A 19,806-nucleotide genomic window follows, 5' to 3' on the forward strand; every position below is an offset into this window, starting at 1 on the left:
GTAGCATTTTTCCTCACCTGTCTTTCCCTGCAGATCTGCTGCCTAGGCCACACTGCCTCAGTGAACAACTAACAATAGAACTGACAAACTGTTAATATTCAGCCTAAAACCAAGGACATAGTAATATCTTAAAAATCTTATTCAAGATTTTATAGAAATTTATTTGAAAACACTTTATTTTGTAGTGCATTATTTGCATGAAAAAAGACAAAAAAATAGCCTTAAATGAAACAATGCCATTTAATGTTTATTTGCTGAGGGGTACATTGCATAGGGAGGTCTTTAGCACATCTTCTTAACATCAGCTGCTTTTCATCTGGTACTTCTTTTTCTCCTCCATTCACTGTCCACCTAGGTATTAAGTCCTTCATTCTACATATTACAGCTGCAATTGTAAATTAAACTTTGGTTTACTATTCTACATAAGTATGTAATAAAATATTTTTACAAGGGACAAATTGTTTATTATTTAGTGAGGTTCCACTCTTATCAAAAGACTACACTGAGTGAAAGCAGTGGAAATATTTTGTTATGGCAATGTTATGACAACGCTCATTGCACCTTTTGAAGTCAGGCTTACTTTTCCCTAAAGCACAAAAATGATGATTGAAAAAGAAAGATAAGCCTGGAAAAGAAAATCATACAATGAAATAGTGATGCAGAACAATGCTTAAAAAAAAAATAATCTAAGCGCTGCTGACTATCAGGGCCGCATGCCTGATGTTAGGAAGGTGATTAAGTGTTTTGCTAAATATAGCCTTAAAATATGCCTTCAGAATCTATTCATAATTAAGAAAGCTTGATTGTTTATGATGTCTATTACTCTCTACTCTTAATGGAAATGCAGAGTACTTGCTGTATTGTATATTATTATAATCACAATACTTAGCATATTGTGTATTATTATAATCACAATATAAATGTCTAAAACTAACCTAGGTTCCTTTCTCCTTCTCTAAAGTACTTTAGTTTTAAATTTGTCCTTCACTTTATGACATTCAGAATTGCAATTTTTTGTGAAACAATGAAAACTTTCAATATTTAAGAAACCACTTCATAAAGGATAGTATCAGTCTTCCAAGAGTGTGAGGCAGTATATACATAATTCAGGCATACAACAAAGTCAATAGATACAAAAGATCTGGTAATAAATACACAGCTCTGCTCTATCCTGACACTTACCAGTACAAACTAATAGGGACAGGAAGCCTGAACAAAACTCTGCATCAACTAGGCAATAAACATGTTAGTTTTATTAAACCAAAATATATAATTGTCCACTCATATTTCACATTTTTGCAAAATAAAAGCTGTACAAAATACTACTGTGAGATACTATGCATACTTAAAAGGAACATCATTCAAATAAGGACAGACACTAGAAAATGTATTTTCAAAAATCAGACAGAAGTGTGAACTAAATTGGAACTTGTATGAGCACACAAATGAACTAAACTGGATTATTCCACATTAATTAATTTAAATAAAAGTATAAACTTTGTTACACTTGTAACAAAGGGAGTAATTTGTTAGATCTTAACTAGAAAAAAATAAAAAGGAGTCTAAGAAACTGTATCATTTTATTTATATACTTGAAATCATTGAACACTGTCATGATACAGCATTTGTAAAGTTGGCAGTAATTAAAAAAACATTTGGCAATATAATGAATTCACCAGAGTTCTATTTATACAGAAATATTTTTCATTTAAATCACAAAGCTAAATCACTGACATTGAGAGGAGTTCTTTGCACAATATAATTAATTCCTTATTACAAAATTCAGATGTGGGATCACAATACAGTGTAATACAACAATCTCTCTTTATACTGCAGCAAGTTTTATGAACTGAAGTAATTTTTACTTTCAAACTTTGATCCACTACCCAAAGCAAAGAGATAAATGCTGCACTTTGTTTCAAATGCTCTGAAATTATTCTTTAGGCTGAATTTTTCAAATTTTACGTTTTTTCCATTCTGGCTTGTCTGTTTCATCATCTTCTGGTTCCACTTCCGCAAAAACTGTTTTTGGCTGCGTTCTACAAAATATTTAAAAGATTAAAATAATGGTCACACTACAATTCTTTATGAGGAACTATATTAGACATGCACTAGACACAAATGGCATCCCTTCCATACTTAAAAAAAGAGCATCCTAGACTTGCCCATTTTTCATTTTCAACATAAAACTATCAACTAACCTAAGAACTGAAGAAACCTGCAGCTCTCAGGCAAAGAACAAGCATAACAAACACACATCTTTTGCAAGTATTATTTCCTTATCAGCTCACAATCATTAACTCTGTATTCCATGAATAAAATTAAGATAGAAGGGAGGAACAAATCAATTCAACACAATGCTAGAAGAATGGAGCCACGGGTCTTCTCATTCCATGATTTTAAAAAAAGAAACCTCCACTTTGATACACTGTAGTATGACAGCAGCGAGTAAGTGAAAACAGAACAGCTAAACCAGGTTTCTGGCGTAACCTATGCATGAAAAAACCAGCTTCTCCTCCAGGGACTTTATCCAGCACTACCGTAACATAAAAAACCTAATGATCTTCATATGAGAACACAGTGTATCCTACAGTCAAGCTTGATGGTATCTATCCTCCACTGTTTACTCGTATTTTAAATAACACTTAAACTTTATAAAAATAATTATTGATTACCTTTTAAATGAACACAGTACCAAGTAGCATTTCAATAAATTGTTTGGACATTCAGTTCCCCTGTTTTACACTTTAATCACTGCATGGTCCCCTTCTCCAACCTAATTTTCAATCACTATGGAGCTGAAACTACTAGATTTCTGAGGCTAGCTGTGCTCAACTTCTCATTACAACAGACACAACTAAGTATAAAATGCAGCCAAGGCAGTCATCATCTCATTAATGTATTAACTAATGTTTTTACAGCAGTCTAAGGATGTGAAGCACTATTATTGTAACAACTGTTATTTGGCAGACTCTACAAAATGCATAAACTTTTGCATCTGCCTTACTGAACACAATAGGCATAATTCAATGTTGCCACTGATGTCCAAAAGTAATAGCAAGCCATCAGCTATTGAAGAGCAGGATTCTTCACTTGTTAAATATGTGGCACAAAATAGATTTAAAGTCACCAAAACTAGTCAAAGACAACTTCCCTTATATACAGGATCTATCAGCCTGCCTTCTCCTTCATCCTCCAAACTTGCCATGGATGTGAGGAGTATACCAAGATGTTCCAGAGATGGTCCTGCTGCAGGACTCTATTGGCACATCATCCATGGGAGCAGGCTGTACATCTCATTACGTCAGATCTTTTACCTGGATGAGGACCTACACTACTGGAAGTTAGATGAATCATTCTGCTCTCCATGGAAAGCAGAACTATGATTAAAAAAAAATTTCAATTAAAAATTTCATTAGAATGTAGTTACATAAACTCTACTTAACCCATCACTGAAGGAGGATTTAAAAAAAAAAAAAAAAAAAAAAAAAAGAAAATCATCATTCAATCCAAAACAGACACCAGGGATGAAGGCTTTATTGGCTGAAATACTGGATTTTGTTAGCTGCTGAAGAGGTAGAATGTATGGAATCTTCTTTTTTCAAAACATATTGATGCAAGTTTATTTAGCCCATTTTAACAGTGTACCTTCCCTTTATTATAATACACAAAAGGTTCCTAAATGCCATATAGGATCACATCAGGTCAGTATTGAGATGCTTGTTAGCAAAGCACAACTAATCATTTCTGGCCACAAAACCTGCAACTGTCATAACTGTGGTTAGAAACTTCCAACCAAGAAGAATGACTTAAATTTGTGAAAAAAGCAGCAGAACCTACGTACATATTTTCCAGGATAGGTGAGGCGCAGAGAAAAGTTACAGACTTCAGCTAATATAAGTATGCTGCTGAGTCCAGCAAAGCTGGGGGTGGGGTGGGGTGGGAGAAAAAAAGGAATTCTAGCATAATCTAGCAGTAACCAGCTAAAGCAAAAACATACAGAGGAAATCAAAGCTGCTTGCTCTCTTGTTTTTTAAAATTACTGTGAAATGGCTGTAGCCGCAGCTCAACTGAAATGTAAACTGTTCCACCTCCACAAGCTACACAGCTATAACTGGGGCACCTAGGGTAACCACATGCCTGACCATTTTAAAGATATAAGCACAGAAAACACTGGTTTTGTTACAGCATTATCAGCAGTGATCATTTAATTTAAACACAAATTATTCTGCTTAGTAATTGCACTAGAGATTGCTAGTGTAGTAGGAGTTTGCTGCATGATTGATATTTATACAAAATTATTGGAACAGGTTTACTACTTCAAATTTTTTTTATTTCTGAGGGCTAAATAACACGTGTAGAAAGCTGTGTTCTTTTCGCCCATCAACTTTTTCAATTTTATTTATCCTTGACTTTGGAGGTTGATTTCAGTTTGTTAGGGATCCACTTGGCAGATCCCCTGGGATACTGCCATGGAGTGCAAAGGGTCCCAGGAGAGCTGGTTGATCTTTGAGGACAACCTCCTCAAAGTACATTCCCTCCCATGCACAGAAAGTAAAGTCTGGCAGAAGCCTAGTATGGATGCACAGGGATCTTCTGACTGAGATAAACCCCAAACCCCCAAAAGAAGAACACAGAGGAAGCCTGGACAGCCTTAGCCAAGAGGAGCAGAGGCATTATGTGAACATGTAGGAATGGAGTTAGGAAAGCCAAAGCTCAGCTGGAGTTGAAACTGGAAAGAAATGTCAAAGGCAACACTAAGGGCTTCTACAGCTACACTGACAGCCAGAGGAATGCTAAGGAAAATGTGCTCCATGGGGCAGGTAACTCACTAACATAGGATATGGAAAAGGTCAAGATACTCAGTGCTTTTTTGGCTCCGTTTTGCCTGAGAAGGTCTGTTCTCAGGTCACCGAGGACCCCTACACTATGAGCAGAGTCTTTGGGAGGGAGTGAGACTTTACCAACAGAAGAAGAATAATACATAGACAGGGAGTACGTAGTTCCTTGGACATACACAAATCCGCGAGATCAGATGGGATGGATCCAAAGGTACTGAGGGAGCTGGCCAATCAGTGTCACTGCAAGAGCACTCTATCATCTTTCAGAGGTCATGGTGATTGGGGGAGTCTCCTGATGACTAGGAAAGGCAAACTTCATCATCTTTATGAAAGGCAAAATGATGATTTGGGGAACTACAGGATGGTCTACCTCAGTCGCTGGGAAGGCTATGGAACACATCTCCATGGAAGGCATTTCCAGGCACATCAAGGACAAAAAGGTCATAGGGAACAGCCAGCATGGATTTAGCAAGGGCATACTATGCCTGCCATCCAAACTGCTCGAACAGGCTGCCCAGAGAGGTGTTGTGGAATCTCCATCCCTGAGGATACTCAAAATTGGCTAGGCAAGTCCCTGAACAACCTGAATCTAACTGGACCTGAGCAACCTGATCTAAGCAAACAGGCTTTAAGCAGAAGGTTGGACTAGATGACCTCCAGAGGTCCCTTCCTAACTAAATTATTCTATGATCCTGTGTTTCCACATTACTGTCAGCTGAAACCAGTATCTCATACACTGACAAATGCATTTCTATTGTGCGTTACACTAACAGGCTGCAAACAAAAATGGGAAAACGAACTAACATGATTTATTCATACTGCATGCTTCTCTTTATTTCAGTGGTTTTCAACTTGTTCAGCTAAGCAGCCCCCTAAAAAATTTCCAGAGGCCATGCAGACTGCTTTAGAGTCACCATAATCCCTCTGGTTATGAGTTGGTTTTTTTAGTTACCTTTCAGGCATCCAATAAAAGTAGCTCAATGACATCTCAGGTTCATAGACTAGCAGCTAAAAAAATACTGCTACAGCTAAACCAGCTGGAGATGACAATTGCATGTGACAGCATGTGACTCATGTCACAGTAACTTTTGAAATTTGTGTTTATACTGCACTGAAACGAAGAAAAAAGACTTTCTCAGGGGCTTCCCTCTCAAAATTACCAACTTCCAAAAAAGATTTAGCTTAAATATACCAACATGTGCCAGCAAAATCACTGTTATAAAACACCCTATTCAGCCCTGCTTCTTCAGCTAAAGATACTTGAGCCACTACATGACTAACACTTCACACACTGGTACTGACATGGAGAAAAAGATCAGTGAACACACCACAGCCACAGGCTGGTGCTTCAACTCATCCCCTTTTGCCTGTGACAAGCAACAATGACAAAGACAGCAAAATAGGGGCAACATTTCTGAACGGAAAGGCATTTTCTAAGAACTCTGATCTATCCCGCTGGGGAGGGAAATTTCACCCTCACCTCCCCTATGGTACAGAAGGGAGCTACATCTGGGCCTGATTTGGTCCCCAGATACAATGCTTAGTAATTCCTGCTCATCATTCAGAAGGACATCTGAAGTCATATCTCTGTACAGCTGTGTTAAAACAAACAGCTCACAAAGAATGTAATTTTCAAACATTTACAACTGATGCCTCAAGTTCCTTTCCTGTAGTTCTTTACATGAAATCTTCAATCTGTCCTTCCTTTCCTTTCACTCCACTGGAACAGCTCTTGCCAAGGTCTCTAACAAGCTTTTTCCTGAAAATCTCAAGATCTTTTCTTTATCCTCATTCATTATGACTTTTCTCCTGTGTTGATCACATCTTTTTTGACACTTTATTCACACTGGGCTTCTGTGACCTATCATGTCCTGATTCATCATCTACTTCTTAGCATCCCCAGTACCCTTTTCAGCAGAATCTGTTTTTTCACCCATCCTTTTGCCTCTTACATACTTCCCCCTCCTTTTCTGGCTCAAATTTTAGGAGAAACAGAAAGGTCAGGGTAATGACAACAAGCCTGGAAAAATTTTCAAGTGATACATAATGCAAATTACTATTTGGCTTTGAGAATAAGTTAGGCACCTTTAACTCCAACAGAAAGGAAATATTTTAACATGCAATTTTTAAACTAACAGCAAAAGTCATGTTGCAGGTATTTCTTAGAAGAATTATTGAAATGAAAACACAATTTAAAAAGCATGAAATCAGTTATCTGATTTAGAATGACCTAATCAGTATGAATCAGGACCAGACGAACTCTAACCCAGTCATCGCAATCAGAGTTATGAAAACTAGTTATGAAAAATAGCATTTCTTAGTCTTCTCAGTCTAAAATTATTTAATAGCCATCACTGAAGAAAATTAAGTAACTATTAAGTGAATAACCATCCGTTAGACAACATAAAAACAAAAGCCTTGTCAAACAAGAGATATATCCAGTGGATAGTTTTATGCCATATTTAAGTGAAAGTTTACTACAAGAAATGTGGGAAAACGGATAGCAGAGAAATAAAGGAATAAAAAGAATAAACACTGTTTTAAAAACTTACTGGATGTAAGTTTTTTAGGTCTCAAGACAGTATGTAATTTTAAGTATATATTAGAGTATCACCTTTCCTAACTCTAGAGTATATCTTATGCTATAGCTAAAGCAGCCAGTTTCCCTAGTTTGTATACTGCTTGTTATTACGAACTCCCAATTTCAACAGGGCCACCAGGGACACTCTTACAATCCAGTATTATGTGGTAATTTACATAAATTACTTGTAATTTGCATATTTTCTTAAAGATGCATCCATAAGAACATCTGTAATATGCTTTATATACACAGGGTAAACATACATGCCCTGTAAAGTCAGATACAGGATATAATTAACACAGATTTCTATATTATCTGTGTGTGCAGGCAAGCAGCTAACAAAACCTATGACCACCACTGGCCTGCAGCTGTCAATATAGACCTCCATTTCTGAAAACTAAGAACGTAACACAGTTATAAAGAAATGGTTTGCATTGCAGTGTCTTAGCCAATAATAATAACAATAGTAGTAACAACAACAACAATAATTTTAAAAATGCTCTTTGCATAGAATACACCTTAAAGTCAAGCTTTTAAAGCAAGGATAACGGCAGTTTCTTTCGCATGAGATTTATCAGCTGACAAAACCATCAAGGCAGCATGCCGTTGGCTGCAGTCCCATTCCCCCACACACATATCACCGTCTGGTGTGTAAGTTAATAGCAGTCTGGACTTGCATCCTCCCCACTTCTCAGCCAGCTCTCTTCTTCCCCTACAGCTACATCTTTAACAAGAAACTGTAATGAGATCTGCCCACCTGACACAGTAAGCCTTCTGTAATACAGCTATGTATTAAAACTTTCATGTCTACTACATTGCAGGTGTCAGGGATGAAACTTAATACACAATCAGTGAAGTTACTGAGCCAAAAATATACTGAGGTATCTATCTACCTGATGGAATGTGTGCTTGTATTTACTTTTGAGATGGGATAGTTGCATATCTCAAATAAAATCAGGTGCCTACACATTCAAAGTAAATTTCGCCTCTAGCAAATGTGAACTCTCAATTAAAAATCGGTATTTAGCCTATTCATTACAAGAACTACTACAGAATCAGAAAGAATCCTTCCTTGGTACCAAGGGTGATACTGTATAATGCATTGATCTGATGCACAACATCAAATGCTATAGTTTTTAATTACCAGTATGCCATACTTATTAACTACCCAGTCAAAGCCAGGCTACATCACTGATGTTCTCAAGCTGCTTTGGAATAGCTATTCAGCTATCTTTGTGAACATGTGGGTCAAGTCAGAAAACAAGTGTCACCACTAGAAACAGTTATGATTCTTAACATATTTTGAATTTCTGGACAGAGGTGGTGGTTATTTCACTAAGGAGCTAAACACTAATAAAGAAAGTATAGTCAGTAAAACACTAATGAACATACAGTGTAGGAGATGAAACACTGGGGTGCAAACAAGAAAAAATAGTTTGTTATTGGCAGACTGTTCTGTGCAGACTACTTCATCTCTTCCAAACCTTTTCCTTATGCATTTTGAAAATACTACTTATACTAGAGAAATGATTTGGGGGGGGGGGGGGGACAGACAAAAAAACCCCACAATAATAATGACAAAACGTGAAAATTTCAGTAAATTTTAAAGCGACAGTTTCTGGCTATTAGTATGAAATGCATTTTTTTAGTATTTATTTTAGTACTAATGTGAATGTGTTTAATGGTCTGAATTCTATTTATTTTTAGAAAAAAAAAAAATCTTTGGTAGAAAGCATTCTAGAAGCATATTGCACAACTTTCATTGTAACATATACACACAAATACCACACTCACACATACAATTTAAACTGAGTAAGTCACCATCTGTGGCATTACTGAGATTTTGCTACTACAATCTTGATGAGGCTCTTTAGTTCATGTAACGACAACTGAACACTTATTTTGTTACATTGAATTTTTGGTAGGAGATTTTATCGGTGCAATATCTAATATTGCTATACCTTTAACACCAAGCTAATTCAAGCAGGTACTCAGGTCCTTATGTAGGAAAAATTCCAATAAAAACTTATGACATTCAAGAAATCATGTAAAATATGCTGTCATAACATGAAGTAAATATTTTGAAGGTTTAACCTGAGAATCAGTCAGAACTAGAAGGCATATTAGAAAACTTATCATCCCAGTTTGTCAATGGGACAGTACCTTATTAAAAGGTATACTGCAATTTCAGACATTGATTTGGAGAAGATTCTAAATTCTAATCAACTTAGAAAGCTTTAAATTAATTTTCTAGCACATGTTAAAAATGGAAATGTCAAATTTCAACAATTTAATCTCCTGGAAACTCTTATGTTCATAAAAGAGTATGGCATATTCTTGGTTTACATATACATGGCAGCAATCCAGAAGAGGCAAAGCATACCATTAAAAATGTGTGTCTTCTATTTTTACCAAACTCCCACTGGCCTCCACAAATATTACTTGTATTTTTAATCGTTTCCTTACTTAGCATATGCCGGAGCAACCCAGTATGGATTCTCTTCCGCTTCCTTTGCATGCCGTAAAATAGCCTCTCGAGGGTTGCTATCATCTGTCTTATCCAGTGCAATATTCTTGACTATATATGATGACAAGGTACCTCCGTGAGTTCCAACACGCCCACCGCGACCTGTAGCAGAAAAAAAACAGAAGAAGGAGTATTTTAGAGAAAAATATATAAGAAATAAACAGAGAAGTGTTGTGTTGTGTCTGTAACAGTGATCTGATACAAAGAAGTTATTTAATACTATAGGAAGAGTCTAATTTAGAGTTGCATTCACCTAAGTGTTTTACTGATCATATAAATTAAAGTAAGACATTGTGATTATTGATTTATTCCAGGCAAGCACTCCAATCAAAGGCCAGCATCTTACAGTTGCTGGATACTGCCCGTACATATATAGTAGAGTTGCCACCCAAAACAGTTTGAATGCAAATCTGAATGAGTGTAGGACCCAAGCATGATCGTCCCTTTGGCATATGACAGTCTGAAATGATTATGCCTAGATTACCTGGTCCTGCTACTGGAGGTTCAGGTTTGTGAGACTTCATGGGGTCCAGTCTGTCCTTCTCCAGCTGTTTCCTTGTGCTTCGCTGTCGTGGTTCTCGGAACATTGGAAGTGCATGGGCTGAAAGGTCACAGTGTGGAGAGAAAGTAATGTTAGAAATTCCATTTTCTTTTTAAGGTTTTAATTACAAAGACTAGGATTCTTCCTTGCAATGGAAAAGGTGGCAGAAGCAGCCTCCCAGTTTTTCTGTATCTAAGCAGTGGTTTACTGAGGTATACTTTAGAGGGCTTCTTTCTGCTAAATTTTTCGAAGATGAAAGCAGCCAGATTTCCAGGGTTCCTTCAGGCAGAAGCCTTTCATCTGAAATACTGTTTGCACAGTTCATGCATATTTAATTTATTCCTCTGTCATTCAGTTCTCAACATTAGCATTGTGACCAACTGGTTGCTCTTTCCTGAACTTTCCATGTTTCTACAGCTTTCTAATATTCTAAGAGCATGACAAAACCCCAGATGCAGCCTTGGATCTGAAACAGAGAGGGGTGGAATCCCTTCAATGATCCAAAATTTAATGTTTATGCATATGAAGTCACAATCATGTTCTTTCTTAAATTAGGAGATTAATCAAGGTTGGAAGAATACCTCGACTGCATATTCCTGTTTTAAAAGTAACACCTAATCCCTCAAAACAGCATTCCTGAGATTAAAGAGCAGCTAGAAGTTGGAAGGAAAAAGAAAAAAAAGAAAGAGAGAAAAACACAAAAGAGGACAAGGAGAAGGAAAAAGGGGTGAGTTCACTTTGCAAAAGGATTTCTGAGATCTTCAGTTGTTTCCAGTTCTATCTGTAAGCTTAAAAGACAGACATCTAACCTCTGGAAAGTTTCTAAAAGATGCAACAAACTTAAAAATTTGCAGAGCAAATCCTTACAACCCGTTATATGCAAGCATCCTTATTTAGTCTCAAAATGATGTGGAAGAAACAGTTAAACGGCTAAACCTCAGTGATAAAAATCTGAAACTTTGCACAATTGGGACCCAAATCTTTGAATGGCATTTATAAATGTCACTGCATACACAAGTTCCATTGGATTTTAAGCAGAAAGTTTTTCAAAAATCACAAAAGCTCTGTACAGTATAAACACTAAAAAAAGTGCCCACAAAGTATTTAGATAATAGACCATGTGCTGATATAGTCAAGGCTGTAGTAAGGATGGATTGAGAAGAGCTCCCAAAGGAGATAAATATCCCTGATCTTTGCCAGCTGCTACTTTACCCACAGCTACTCAAAACCTGGAGCTGGACATCTCCAGCAGTGAGGTAAGTAGGAGACAGCTGTGGCTGGAAAGGACCTGAGATGGGAACCCAGAACCAAAGTGTCTTGATATGGGCCTGGTTACCAAGACTGCCCAGACTTTCTCATTCTAAACTTCCTTTTTCTTTATTATGCTGCCAAACAACTACTTGGTTCTACAGAAATGGTTTTAGCTATTTCCAAGACTACTGGAAAACACAGCTGAATCCAAACACCATGAAACTGGAAGAGAATGAAAAGAAACAGGACAGCACAACTGTGTGACTGTTCTCATTTCACATGAGGAAACACTACACAGGGCAATGCTAATGGGGAGGGCCAAAATCTCTCAGTCAATCCCCTCATCCCCTTGTAAAATTTGCCCTTGGGAAAAGGCAGATCACTAAACATTTTATAGTAACAGTGACAACGATTATGCATCAGTGAGCCTTAATATGAACATAAGGTCTTATAAAAGTATAGTCCTGAGGCCAGAGAGATATTTAAGCTATAGAAACCCCATATAACCCTGGGCAAATTTTGAAAAATCATTTGGAATTTTTTCAAGACCTATCTATAATGTCTGATTTTGCCACTGGTACTGTTAACGTTCCCAAGTGGTTCAAAACACTTCGTAAAACCATCTACACTCACCAATTTAGTTATTCAAAACTGAAGATTTAAGAAAGCTCAAAAATTTTGGAGGTTTTTGTTTTGTTTTATTTTGGTTTGGTTTTAAGGCAGTTGTCCTTTCAGGCTTTCAGTTGCATCTGAATCTAGAAACCAACCATTATTAATAACTTTACAGAGCATACAGAATATAAACCTTTCTGGTTGTGCAAGCCTACAAAAAAGCACAAACATCTCACACCAATTATCAATACTTAATGATATACTGCAACTTTTTAGAGGGGAAAATACAAAGCTAAACGATCTGCAAATATTTTCAAACCTGAGAAAGAGCTAAGGATGCTGCTATAAAGATATGTTTAAATTCCTTACGTGTTATAATGTAATCCTGTGTAAGAGTCTCTGCTTGTCTCTCTTTTCGTTTTGTTTTGACCACGCATAATTTTGCTCCCCTAGGAGGAAACACACAGCAGTTCCATTGGTCTGTTTATATCAAACAGAAACCATTTTTTATTCAAGACATAGTCTCAACAAAATTATGTAGCACTTTAAATATTCATGAATGTGTGTATCTTTGCCTGTCCATGCACATGTGAAGGAGGGTAGAGAGATTAGTGTTTCTGTTACAGAGCAGTTTATATGACACGTGGAAATAAGGGTGGAAGATTCATTTCACACTTCATTTGTCCACAGTACTTGTAGCGTGCACATTGAAAGCGCTCCTCTCCAAACATGGGCAATGATTTGCTCCTAGTACTCTTCCTAAGCAGCAGAGGTGGCAGTTATCTAACCAGAGGTGTCTGGAACACTGCAGCAGGAAAGACTGCATAAGCCTGGCTGCAGCAAGACTGATTTAAACTGGTGGTATTTCCCCCCCTCATGGTAAGTACCAGGAAACAAACTGGGCATAAAACTTGAGCTAGGGCTCTTGTGGTTTGTGCCTTGGAGACTCAGGCTGCCCTCTGGAGAGGGGTCCAAACAATGGTGACCAACTCTCTTGTTCTCTAAATTGACAAAGACCAGAAAAATAAAACCTGTTTCTGTAAACCAGAGTTTACCTTCACATCCAAGTGTCTAGGTTACAGTAAGTATCTAGAAACTGTGAACTGTAACACAGTATGTTTTTGGATGCCAGTGAAACAAAGAAGAGTGCATATAGGGGAATAACATCTTATTCACACCACTCAGTATAGATAAGTGTACATTTCCCCTCTGCTCACAGGAAGGAAGTATGCCCCAGTTCTTCAGCCAATCCAGAGAGTAAAAGCAGATTAATTGCAAAAGAAGTATTTATAGACCAGTTAAGTCCTCTTCTTTTCATTCCAGGCTGACAAGTCATCTTATGATGGATCACTACCACCTTTCCATTAGATGTACAGGCAAAATCCACACAAGACAGGTGGGGGTAGGGGAGAAGACTAGCAGAAAGATGGGAATGTGCTTCCTTGGTTTGCCCCCTCTCAAATTGGGTCTTCCAGTATTACTTCACAGACACGGAAATTTAAGCTAATGCTTCTAAACAAGATTTTTACTTCAGGAAAAAAAAAAAAAAAAGACATAAAAAATATGACTAAATACAATAAATATCCTTTTATTAACACCATATCAGCAACCTCCAAGAGATCAGATGAAAGGTTGGTTATTCTTACTCCAGACTTCATGCAATGAAAAAATGAAAGATTTTGTAAATTCAGGTAGCACAGGCAGCATATTACACCAGAGGAAAATGTGCCACTTTTCAGAAACAAACTGTTTTGTTTTTTTTTCTTTCCACTTTTACTAAATAAGTAAAACTTTGCAAAACAAATGTTACTAAATCAGTTTTTCCTCATTTCCTAGTATAATCACAGAACCCCAGAATCAGGCTAAATTTGGGAGAAAAAAAGATATTCCTAATCATTAATCATGATCACGTACCTCTGGCTTTTGACAGGATCATAGTACACTTTGGCCAAACCATTTCCTGTACCAACCATGATCTGGTTCAGCTTGGGATGCCAAAGGCAACGCACAACACTCTGAAATAAAGCAACACATTGATAGTTAGTTGGTCATTCATCTAGATCTTAGAATTAATATTCATATTGTCAAACAGTGGATCAAAGTCACACTGCAGCAGGAACAAGCTTAGGCACATGAACGAATATGCAAATATGTGAATGAATAAAAGTTCCTCTCCAGAGCAGAATACAATGTAAAAGGAGTGACAACACATGGATGTAGGCAGAGAAGGAAGTACAGACTGGTGGTAGTGTGATAACCAGTGACTGCTCCTGGGTCTTCGTGGGCATAATGGAAATGGAAAGTTAAAGGGGGATTTGAAGGAGAACAATGAAGTGCTTCAGATATAGCAAAAGGCAGGCCTTCATGACTTTTGCATTTTTATTTTTAATTCTTAATTCTTCCACCCTGTTCTTTACTTTATCTGTTTTTCCCTTCTTCTCACACAGCGCTGACCTTTCACTTGCTGACTGCAGAAACGGAAGAGCAGCTGATTTTCAGTCTCGGTTCTGTCTTCCCCACAACACCCAGAAGAACTTGGTATTTGAAGCCAATGTCTCACAGCTCTGTCACCCATCTGGTCAGTGGAGAAACTCATTTTCAGACATTAAGAGTATTGTTCTTTAAAGCACACAGCGTGGTTCTCCATGTGACTTTGAATCTCCATGTGATTACTGTATTCAGTCTGATTCAGCAGGCCAGCACAGAAACTCTGCAAGACTTGAGCCTCTGACTCGAGTGAGCCAAAGAAGTGGGCCCAATCTGCCATGAAGGACAACACATCTTAAACACAAAACCTGTATGTGCATCTGACTAATTGAGAGGAAAAAAGTATCTATTTTTGAGAGATAGTAACTCTTTAAAGGGATACTGTCCCAGACTGAAGACAGGTCTTAACAGTGTTTGTGTTACCTATGTATCCAGAGCTAGAAAGATGCATCATCCTGTTAGTATTTCGCTGAACAATGCTCATTTTTCTAGCCTCTTTTCTTCCACCAAGCTTACTACTTCTCCTTTCAAAAGTCAAGAGTAGACTCTTCTCAAAGTGAACTAACAATTCAATATTCAAACACTATCATCCATCTATCACTGAAGTATCTATATGTGTACTTTTTCTTTTACATAATAAGCACATGAAATTCACAAAATTGGAACCACTTATGTCTTAACAGAAGAAACACAGGAAAAGTTAAAAATATAATTAGGGGTATAATATAGCCCTATACCTTGGGAGATGACAACCATCTAATCTGGAAGAGAATGGTTATTTATGTATCAGCTCTAGCAACTCCTGAATCACTTTGCATTTTGTATTCCATACTATTTCTGGTTTGGTCTAGATAGCATTTTTTTTAATGTTATGAGGCACATAACATAAAAAATATTGAAAAAATTCTGAAGTCCATTCAGCCATCAGGAATCAGAAATTCATTCTACTACAAGATTATGGATGACTCTCTTCTGAGTTGTTTTTCTGCTTTGTGTTCTTGTTTAAGAACAAAAATTGAGTGAGATGAGCTTACATGAATCAACCGACCATTCTTTACAAGGTTCCTCTGTAAAACATCCTCTTTTTACATTGATATACATATAACATTATACCTTCCCATTTACTTACAGGTACAAATAAACCTGGCTTGCTTATTACAAGACAACTAAAGGACAACAATCCTTTTACAGGTAACTCTGAAGTACAAAGCAGAATTTTTTTGATAATGCATTATGTCCATGATCACTGCTACAAGTGACCAAAATAAGCAATACAGGGTTGCTAGTAAGTTGTTTGATTTAAGTAAGAGAATCTTAGCTACTGTTATGTAATGCTCAAAATGCTCCAGTAACTCTAAAACACACAAAGCTAATAACAAGTATTGAAGGTCAAAGGTGGGTGGCCTTTTCTTTTATTAATATTTATTGCATGTGTTTAGCCAGCCTTTTTAAACTTTGTAGTTAATGTGGTTCTCCACTTTCTACTGTCAACTAAATGTATTTTATAGCATGGTACTGGATACCAGCCAACAAAAACAAAGACTGAGACAGCGTGGCTCAGCACTGATGGGAATTGCTAAATTTCTAACTTGTCAAACATGCACAGCACACTTAAAACCACCACGGCACGTGCTCCAGAGCAGGCAAAAGAAACTGCCATTAAATGCAGCCCTATAAATCTTCTGAAACCGTAAAACATCCCCAGAATATAATTTGTTAAAAACTAAACAAATACAAGCTCTGAACATGCAAGTAATTTTATTAATCCACTGGCATATAAACCTACTTCACAAGAAATAATAAAAACTACTTATGTAGATGTTCAGATTATTTTAGAAAAGGGCAATACTTCAAAAAGACTAAAATACTGAATTCCTGAACTAAATCCTAATAATTTTTCCCAATCAATTAATCCTAAAGAAATCAAAATTCTAAACAACTATACAACAAAGGGATCTTTGTAGACTAGCTCTTAATATTGGGAGTGAGGAGTAAAGGGGAATCTTTATCATGCAAAAATAATTAATTCCTAAAGAGTATTTATCCTTCAGTGCCTCTAACTTTCCTACGGTTTACACTTAGAGTAAATCAGGTAGAAATCTTTATCACTGGAAATGCTAAACATCAAATTCCAGCTCAAAGAAGGTCCGACCTCCCAGCTCTCCAGGAAAATAAGTGTTTTCCTGGCTTGGCCTACCTATGCACATAGGTAGATACCCACCTACTGATACTGAATTTTACACAATTACAGAATGGTTGCAGTTGGAAGAGAGCTCTGAAGATAATCTAATTCACCCTCCCTGCTCCAAGCATGGTCAACTACTACAGGTAGCTCGGGACATTGTCCAGTTTCCTTTTGAATATTTCCAAGGATGGAGATGCTACAGCCCCTCTGGGGAACCTGTTTCAATGTATGACCACTCCCACCACAGAAAAACCAAAGCAAACCCAAACCATTTTCTTATGTTTAAGTGGAATTTCCTGTAATTAGTTTTGTGCCTATTGCTTCTTGTCCTGTCACTGGGCACCACTGAGCTTTGCTTTACCTGCTTCACCCTTCTGTCCCTCTTCAAGTATTTATACATAAGGTTCGCAGTAAGCCTCCTCTTCTCCAGGCTGAGCGATCCTAGCTCTCTCAGCCTTTCCTTCTGTGCCAGATACTCCAAGCCTTTAATCATCACCTTCGCAGTCCTTCACTGGACTCACTCTAATATGTTCATCTCTGTCTTGTACTGGGAGCTCAGAAGTGGACCCAGCACCACAGATGTGCTACACCAGGGCTGTGTGGAGGGGAATAATGGCCTCCCTTGACCTGCTGGCAATGCTCTTTTTTGCCTGATGCAAATGCCCATGGGCTTCTTGCTGCCACTTTCTGTCTCTCTGAGATGGAAAGGGGATTTGCCATTCCACAAACCCTTTTAAGGTTGTGCTCTGCAATGTTACCCAAAACAAACAAGGTGGTACTTCAGTTTTAATTGTCCCAAGACAGAAGCTTAGGCTGGAATCAATAACCTCAGCAGGTAAGAGCAAACTCCAAGCTCTCACTCCACTTACCAAGGTGGTGTCATGCTTGGTAAAAGAAGTAAAAGAGCAGGGACTTAAATTGCCTAACATTGCTTTATGGAAACCTGGCACGAAAGACTTGACTAACCGTAAGTACTGGTTGTAAGGAAATCCTGTGCATGACAGCTTCAAGACTCAGCAAATAAGAATAATGGAACAACAACAAAAAACTTCAGCTGACTAATTCTAGATTCAAACATTCAATACAGAAAGACTTAACCTGTTTCTAACAGCCTTTAAAGCTGAAACAAGACAAATCTATGTAGATTCTGAAATCCAAAAAATTCCAGGTCATATCTCAGCTTTGCAAATGAAAAATAATGTCTTATTATAACAAATAAGAATGATAAAATGCAGAATATATAATCACATAAAAAACATCAACATTTAAAAAAAAGGTTTATGTAATGGGTGGATGTTTTGGACAGCATGAAGTCCTGGAAGCCTGTCATAAAAATCCTGAAAATAATTTTATCCACGGAACTGATGTGGCCAGCTTCGTGACCGTAAGATCTGAAACTACAGTACTTAAAAAAGACAATTACTAGTAACAATTTAAAAACAATTTTGCTGTTGCAAAAGCTTCAAGTGAAATCAATCTGAAAAGCCTTTGGCAGTGTCTACTGCATACACAAACACGGTAGCCTGCATTGGGAAATACTGGGAAAAGATTGTGAAAATATTTTTGTGAAGTCAGGCAGGGTAAATATTAAAAATGTTAACTGAAAGAGAAACACTCCAAATTTACCTTCTTCACTGTCACTGTGAAAGAGGTTAGAACAGATTCAGTGGGTGTTATTGATAGTAGGCCTTTGTAATTATTTTCAGGCAACATTGTCTTCTAATACTTACTTAAGCTGAAAGTCAATTAAAAAAAAATATCTACACAATTATAAAGACATCTTTTTTTGCAATCTGGATGAAAATGTTTATCTTCTTAAACAACTGCCTACTAAAATAAGAACATATTACTGATTGTTCTTGAAACTAGCCGTAACGTTTTCTAAAGTTGCTGTTCTATTGTTTTAAACAGAAAATATGAATTACCTGAACAATACATAATTTTAACTTTATTTTTAAAGTAAGCACTATACTCGCTTCAGACTCTTAGTTCTTTTAAAATAAACTCCAGTTTCAGAAAATTTTACCTATAATAACTCAAAACTTTAATAATAAGTGGTAATCTTAAATCTTAAAACTCATAAATACGTAGAAAGGTGGCAGGCAAAAGTGATGATATCACTATTCCTTTGTGTGCTATTCCACCTGCATCTCTTCTGAGACACGTGCAGTCCCAGCCCATGCGCAATTCTGGGGTGGTTCGTAAATAGTCTCACCCCTAACAGTCCCTTCTCACCTGTGTGTTTCCCTTTGTATCATATAAGCAGAGCTGTTGCTGCAGGTAAACAAACTACACCAAATAGTCTTTCTGTTAGGTTATTCTCCATCTGAGTTAGCTCACTAGGCAACTACATAAATGGCTTTGCTGGTACTATGCACGTAACAGTGCTTTGATGGGATTTAACAGCAGTGCCTCTAAATGAGAAACTGAAGCCTGAAATATAATTTTCTGTAACACAGAATAGGACATTTATTCTGGCCTAGAAATATACCTCTGTGTTTAACAGGCAAAGTGAAGAATAACTGAAGCAGATTTCTCAGCAAACAAAAGTTAATTACCTCAACTGAAACTGTCCAGAGCCCTTGGGTAACACCCTGACAGGAGTAAACAATGCTGAGGGGGCATTTTACAAGGTCAGCAAGAAAAGATTAAAATGATTTGTGGCATAGGAATGGAAAATTTACCCCTAAAATGAAACCATGAAGCTAGTAAGGTCATAAAACTACAGACTGATGTCAAGGATTGAAAGAATTCTCCTGGATCTTTGCTTATAGAGTTAGC

The 19,806-nt window shown here is 37.2% G+C and overlaps 1 protein-coding gene across 2 annotated transcripts in view; it reads right to left on the reverse strand.

Annotated features, from left to right (window-relative positions):
* Window positions 1-244: 244 nt before the first annotated feature.
* Window positions 245-19,806, reverse strand: part of WDR70 (WD repeat domain 70) — a 141,129-nt gene continuing 121,567 nt past the window's right edge. Inside the window, exons 14-18 of one of the 2 annotated variants that reach the window (XM_049794329.1) lie at window positions 14,268-14,368; window positions 12,723-12,802; window positions 10,434-10,550; window positions 9,889-10,051; window positions 245-2,039 (exon numbers count right to left, since the gene is read on the reverse strand). In XM_049794329.1, coding sequence (XP_049650286.1) covers window positions 1,955-2,039; window positions 9,889-10,051; window positions 10,434-10,550; window positions 12,723-12,802; window positions 14,268-14,368 — 546 coding nt within the window. In that variant the 3' untranslated portion in view covers window positions 245-1,954. Of the gene's footprint in view, window positions 2,040-9,888; window positions 10,052-10,433; window positions 10,551-12,722; window positions 12,803-14,267; window positions 14,369-14,807; window positions 14,929-19,806 lie in introns of those variants that run through there. The other variant, XR_007505003.1, reaches the window with a different exon arrangement.

Source organism: Accipiter gentilis, chromosome Z (assembly GCF_929443795.1).
Source record: "Accipiter gentilis chromosome Z, bAccGen1.1, whole genome shotgun sequence".
Taxonomy (NCBI): domain Eukaryota; kingdom Metazoa; phylum Chordata; class Aves; order Accipitriformes; family Accipitridae; genus Astur; species Astur gentilis.